This window comes from Acartia tonsa, chromosome 7 (genome assembly GCF_053477335.1).
Source record: "Acartia tonsa isolate MP-2025a chromosome 7, ASM5347733v1, whole genome shotgun sequence".
NCBI lineage: Eukaryota > Metazoa > Arthropoda > Copepoda > Calanoida > Acartiidae > Acartia > Acartia tonsa.
The window spans coordinates 46,889,653-46,897,032 of record NC_137266.1 but is presented as its reverse complement, the minus strand read 5'-3'; the positions used below and the strand labels follow the sequence as shown (position 1 = coordinate 46,897,032).

Here is a 7,380-nt window from a genome sequence, read left to right as displayed (position 1 = left end):
GTGTGCTGAAAATGGATTGCCTATTTCTTTCCTAATTTCCATAGTTAACCCAATTATTGCAAACGCTATTTTCAGCTACTTCGGTCAAAGAGAAAAGCGATATAATGTATAAACGATTTATACATTATACATTCAAAATTATAATTTTTTTTGGAAGTTTGAAGCTTTTTTAGCTAGTAGCAAATATTGAGATAGGACGCGGAAGCTAGGTACACTTTCGGAAACTAAAATTCAGTACATCGTTTTTATTCCATATTGGTTGGTTAAATCTTTGAGTGTCAAAACTTTTCAACCAATAATTTGATCTACATAAAAGTACATTTTCTATCATTTCAATGGTATTTTACTTTAATTTATTGTCCATTGTCTTATCCCTCAAGATCCTTGGATATAACTTAATTTGTAATTATAATGTGATAAATTTATATTTTTGTAGATTTTTTTGAAATGGAGGAAGAAGGATTTGTAGTTCTTGGAGCTGGCCTCCCTAGGACTGGAACATTGTCCACCAGGTAGATAGAAAAAAAGATGTTTCTTTTTGCACTTATTAGTTTTACCAAGATGAAAAATATAATCAGAGTCAGAGATAGAAGATTAAAAGATATGAACACAATGCAATTAATTACATAAAATGGAAATAACTTTTTATTTTTTAGGGCCGCACTTAAAATTTTGCTGAAGGGTGATATCTACCACATGGCTACTGTAATGCACGAAAGACCAGACCATCATCCCCTCTGGAGAAAAGCAATTGCTGGTAAAGCAAGGTGAGAAAACATAATAAATACATAAGAATAGATGTGTAACCAAGATAACAACCTGGATCCAGTGTTGAAGATCTTTTTCTTCTACTAGGAAATTGCTTTCTACCCTTTTTAGCTACTTGGATGTGTTAATATTTCCGACACTAATGGCTAATATTTGAAGACCCAACTGACATAATGTTATTTAACCTCTTCCCCATTTTTGTTTTACTCTAATGTAAACAGAATAGTTAACTGCCTTTATTGACCTAGAAAGTCTTATAATTGTTGATTTCTGAAGTGCCAATGGTGGATTGTATTTTGAGTGAACACAATGTCATTATATTAAAAAACCTGTCGCCTTTATGTAAAACACTCAACACTAGAAATACATGCGAAATGCTCCAACAAAAGCTCAGGACTTTCAAACAGGGGCTCTGAGTAAAAAAACATTTTGAAATTGAGTTCTACTTGATTCTAGCTAATGCCTTCTTCCACTGCTGTAAGATTCTATTACAATCTTTAGAATGACCCAGTTTTTTTATTGCAAATGAACCATAAATTTCAGAATAAATTTGCTTACCTCCCATTAAACACAACTATCCTTTTTTTCAGTGATGCTGACTGGCGCACTATCTTGGCTGATTATAGGGGTGGGGTGGATTATCCAGTCTCTTTCTTCTACAAGGAAATTTACAAAGCATATCCAAATGCCAAGGTGAGACAATTGTGTTGTAAGGACTAATAAAAAGCTTTCCCTGAAAGTTCTTGTCAAGCAAAGAAACCAAACCCCATACTTTTTTGATCAATTGAAAATAAGAGAAGGGCTGGATTATTTCCTATTACAAACCCCTGCGAAGACCTAACCCTTCAGTGTTTCTTGGTATAAAAAAAACCTAACCTAATCTGACAGTAACAAACATAAAAAGAAAGAAACTACATCATTTCCCCCACTTTTTCAACTTATTTCAAAAATTATGGAGGGTGGGGTTCTGTACTCAACTAGACCTTTTGAGGTAAAACACCAAAAGCATACATTATGAAAACAACTTTTCTTTTAAATTTTCTTAGAAATCCAAACAACAGTAATGTACTAGATTAAAGCCTCATGAATATCTTTATTAGTTTTGCCTGTCTAAACATGAATAACATTTAAAGGAAGCCTGCAAGAAATACACCGCTCTAACTGCCGAAAGACTGCCACAGGCAGATCAAATACACCAAATTTGAGCAATGGAAAACCTTTAAATTTTAAAATTTCAAAAACTTTTTGTTAATGAAGCTGAATGCTTCAAATTTGAGGTTTTTGGTCTACTTGTGGCGGTCTTTTAGCAGTTAGATCGGTGTATTTCTAGCAGGCTTCCTTTAGTATGTCAACTTTGCCAATTTAAATTCATTGAATTATGTTTTTTAAAGGTTATTCTGAACGTAAGAGACCCAAAGAAATGGCATCAGAGTGTAAATAACTCAATTAGGAAGTAAGTATTGTTGTAAATTTCCAGGGATCCAAAGGGATAAGACAATAGCCGATAAATCTATGTACATCCCCAATGATACACAAAATTACCTATTCTGTAGATCTGCAACAGTCCTCAAAGTTGTGAGGAACACAAATAAGAAAATGTAATTATAAAACTTTTAGGACCTGTGTCTACTTCCTCTCGCCTTCCTGCGATTGACCTTAGAGGCTTCTAGGGGCGTAGCCGCTAGTATATAAATATTACTAAAGTATGCTAGGGTTATACATGAAAACCAGAACAAAATTGAAAAACTTTTTTTGATTGTATAACCTATGACTAATTTTAGTTCTAATTATATTAAATTACCCCTTCAAAGTTTTGAAACCCCTTATTTTACCCAACTCAACATAAAAAGCTTTGATATCCCTGATATAGAAGATTATATCCTGCAATTAATCAATCAATCAATCAATCAAAACTTACTTTTTAGGGCCCATGGAACAGCAGCTAGCTGGCCGTGTAGTTGGTTCCTCAGGTTTATTGGAAAATACTCAAGTGTCAGCCTTGTCGGGTAAGACAGAAAGACAGACAGATAGATAGACAGACGAACAGAAAGATAGACAGATAAACAGACAGACAGACAAACAGACAGACAGATAGATAGACAGATAGACATAAGATAGCTGGCCTTGCAGTTTGTTTCTCAGGTTTATTGGATATACTCAAGTTTCAGCCTTGTCGGGTAAGACAGATAGATAGACAGACAGATAGATAGATAGACAGACAGATAGATAGATAGATAGATAGACAGAAAGACAGATAGACAGATAGACAGATAGACAGACAGATAGACAGACAGATAGACAGACAGATAGACAGACAGATAGACAGACAGATAGACAGACAGATAGACAGACAGATAGACAGACAGACAGATAGATAGACGGATAGACAGACAGATAGACAGACAGATAAACAGGCAAATAGACAGATAGACAGACAGATAGACAGATAGATAGACAGACAGATAGACAGACAGATAGACAGACAGATAGACAGATAGACAGATAGACAGACAGACAGATAGACAGACAGACAGATAGACAGACAGACAGACAGACAGACAGATAGACAGACAGACAGACAGATAGACAGACAGACAGACATGGACCAGAAGCTAGTGTAGTTGGTTCCTTCGGTTTATTAGAAAATACTCAAGTGTCAGCCTTGTTGGGTAAGGCAGATTGACAGACAGATAGATAGACAGACGGACCGAAAGATAGACAGATAAATAGACATACAGACAGACAGATAGATAGACAGACAGACAGAAGATAGCTGGCCGTGTAGCGTTATCCTCAGGTGTATTAAAAAATACTCATGTGTCAGCCTTGTAGGGTAAGACAGATAGACAGACAGATAGATAGAGAGACGTACATACAGATAGACAGACAGATAGACAGACAGAAGATAGCTAGCCTTGTAGTTTGTTTCTCAGGTTTATTGGAAAATACTCAAGTGTGAGCCTTGTCGGGTAAGACAGCTAGACAGACAGATAGACACAGACAGACAGACATATAGATAGACGGATGAATATATATATGGACAGAATGACAGAGTGAAAAATGATAGACAGACAACTATAGATTGATAAAAAGAGAGTCAGAGATGTATTAATTTAGATAGACATACAGAAAGACAGATAGTTAAACAGATATAAAGACAGATAGATGTACAGATAGAGAGATAGATAATAAACCTACATCTATATATAGAAAGAGAGTCTGAGAGATATTCATATAAATTGATGAAGTGATAGACAGATAGATAAACAGATAGACAGACAGATATATGGACAGATAGATAGACAAATAGATAGACAGAAAGTTAGACAGATGGACAGATGGACAGATAAACAGATGGATAGATGAACAGATGGACAGATGAACAGATGGACAGATAAAAAGATAGACAGATTGACGGTTAGATAATAAAACAGATATACATAAGGATAGTCGATATATAAGCAGAAAAAATATGTGACTGTTAGGTAGGCAGATAGATAGACAGTTGAATATATTATACATTTGGGAAAATAAAGACGCAACTTTTAATAATTTTCAGGCAATTGTCTGATGTGGCGCCACAGAACTCTCCAACTGGTTTGGGGTTGTTTTCAACTGTTGGCAAGGGAGAGAAAGAGGCTGTTGAATACTTTAACAGACATGTTGAAGAGGTAGAAAAACAATAGTTTCAACTCAACAAAACAGTTGATGATAGTTCATGATAAAAGCTTATCATTTCATATAACTTTTTTACATAAAAACATGGTGAAGCTGAATTTTTTAGTCGATAACTAAATCAAGCATGAACCCAGTATATTAACAAAAAAATACGCAGGTTCACTGCCGAAGATGCTTTAAATCAATAGCCATTTTTGATTAGCCCCCTTTTAAATCTTGTATGAAATCTAGTCCCTTTAAAAACTCACTACTTCATAGTACAGGAGGAATAATACTATTGATTTTTTAGGTAAAATCTGTTATTCCAGCAGAAAACTTGTTAGTTTGGGAGGTGAAGCAAGGTTGGGGACCTCTTTGTCAATTTTTGAACCTTCCTGTACCAGATGTGCCTTTTCCAAAGTAAGTAAGACATAGATAGACAATCCTTATACTAAAGTAACAGGATGTTTGTCTGTGTGTTTGTACCAAAGGATCTCGCTAACCGCTGAACAGATCAGGTTCTCCTTAACTGGGTAGCTTCTAATAGGTCCCGGGAAGGTGTATAACTATTTTCTTGTAGGGTGGGACACCCCCCCTAAAAAAAAGCAAGAAAAATTTTTCTTTTTAAAACTAGAATTAAAATAATGGAGTCGAATACCACCCTCCATGAAAAAAAAATTCCTCCACCCCCCAAAAAAAATTTTTCTTTAAAAACTAAAATACGAAAAATTATGTTGATCAAAGCCCCCTAGAGGCCTTATAATAAAGTAACAGGATCTCTGTGTGTCTGTCTGTCTGTGTGTACTGAAGGGACTTGCTAACCAATAAACCTATAGGGTTCTCTTTTACAGTGTAGCTTCTCATAGGTCCTGGGAAGGTTTAAAACTATCTGGGGGAAGGTACCAACACCATTCCAAGGTAAATGTCTGTTTTTTATAGCGTAGATTCCTCTAACTATAGGAAATGTTTAACCATATTATAAGAGACCCCTCCTTTACTGCTTTTTACCCTTTTTCATATTTTTTAAACATTTGTATGCTTGTTTTTAGTGTGAACGACACTTCTGAAATTGAGAATGGACGGAAGAGCTTACTGAAGATCTCGTATCTATTTGTCCTTGGTATTCCTGCCGCGATTGGCGCTGTTTCTTGGTGAGTATTAATATCCAATCCTTGAAATAAAGTAACAGGATCTCTGTCTGTTTGTCAGTCTGTATCTCGCTAACCAATAAACCAATATGATTCTCTTTTTTGAATAGCTTCTCATATATCCTGGGAAGGTTTATAACTATTTTAAGGGAGGGTAAAAACATCCCCCATCTAAGATAAATCGCCGCTAGAAAAAGTGACACTCTCCAAACAAAATTATTTGCTTTTTTTTAAATTTAAAGTTGGTCAACTTCCCCCCACCCTCTCCCTTCAAGGGGTACTAAAGGCTTCTAGGGGCGTAGCACCTAGTTGATAAATCAACAAGAACAATATTGTCCATATTGTGGCGAAGCATCGGCAATCAAATAGTGAATATAAACAATTTACAGTTTCTGGCGTTTTCTCTCAAGATGGAGCGGTTAGGAATCTCGTCCAAATCTGACAAAACACTTCAAGACAGCAGTACATACGTACATAACCAGAATTTAGAGCAACTGTGCTACCAAAAATCTGTTATTAAACATAGATTTTCAAACTTTAAACTAAATCCAGTTTGGTTTCGAAACTGTTTTATATCCCCTAGATTGGAACCGGTATTCGGCCATACTGAAAAATCATGTATAACATTGTATTATTGCCAATTTTCCACAAATACTAAAATAACATTGATAAAATTAATACCAGTTTTGTTAACCTGTGCCTTCAGCATCTCGGGGTTAACAAAACTGGTTTTAATCTAATAAATGTTCATTTTTATATCCGCGGAAAACTGTCTATAATACAATGCGATAAATAACTATTTATAATTTCAGGTACATGAATATAAGAGAACCAGCAACATATATGGGAATAGGGGCTGGATACCTTCTATCACTGGGTAAACTAATTAGAATTTTTTTAGTAGTAAAGCTACTCTATAATTCAAGCTGTGTGTATGTCTGTCTGTCCGTAAGTCTGTTGTGGATATAAGAGAACCAGCAATATATTTTCGATTTGTGAACACTGAAAATTTTCTTTTAAAACACTTTAAAATTCAGCTGGAAATCCAATTCACTAACAGAAAAGCCATCTTCTCGAGAGAAAAAATATTTGTCACTTAATTTAAATTTTAAATTTAGGGCTAGTGCGCTGCTGAGATGCGGCTGCTGCCCCTGCATTTCAACTTTTAAAGTAACACACAACAAAGTATTTTGCTTTCTTTTAGGATTTGTGAAATCAATGATTGATGGATTTTTACTGCAAGCTGGCCAATCTAAGGTATTTTTTTTAAATTTATCCCTAAGTAACATATCTCTGTCTGTGTGTCTTTCTGTCTGTCTTTATGTACCGAAGGATCTCGATAACCGCCGAACCGATATGTTTCTAGTTTACAGTGTAGCTTCTTATAGTTCCTGGGAAGGTTAATAGCTATTTTGGGGGAGGGTACAACCACCCTTTGAAGAGAAATTGCAAAAAAAACTAACCCCATCTAGCGGCGAAAAAATATTTCTTTGCTACCAGCTGATCTTAACATAGATTGAAAATAAAACATTTTACGTGCCCCTAGAGGTTTCTGGGGAGTAGCCGCTAGTCATAAATAAAATAAATATTAGGCTGAGACTTAATTCAAAATTTTTATCCTTTTTCAGAAGTGAAGAATTACAAGACTGCTATTGAAGTTACACAATAACTGTATCACCAAAATGATATTTGTTTTATAAATTTAAATTTTTGAAAAAAATAAATATATGAAAAAATCTGATTTATTAGTTATTTAATAGGGGTACTATGACATAAATAGCACAGCAATAAACAAATTGAAGAACAA

At 34.9% G+C, this 7,380-nt stretch overlaps 1 protein-coding gene across 1 annotated transcript; it reads left to right on the top strand.

Annotated features, from left to right (window-relative positions):
- Positions 1-440: 440 nt before the first annotated feature.
- Positions 441-7,333, top strand: LOC145323869 (uncharacterized). The gene is made up of 11 exons (XM_080166456.1): positions 441-512; positions 657-767; positions 1,359-1,461; positions 2,160-2,221; positions 2,694-2,774; positions 4,328-4,439; positions 4,736-4,845; positions 5,475-5,576; positions 6,386-6,450; positions 6,778-6,830; positions 7,202-7,333. The coding sequence occupies exons 1-11, from the start codon at positions 448-450 to the stop codon at positions 7,205-7,207; spliced, it is 870 nt and encodes a 289-aa protein (XP_080022582.1). The 5' UTR covers positions 441-447; the 3' UTR covers positions 7,208-7,333.
- The last annotated feature ends 47 nt before the right edge of the window (positions 7,334-7,380 follow it).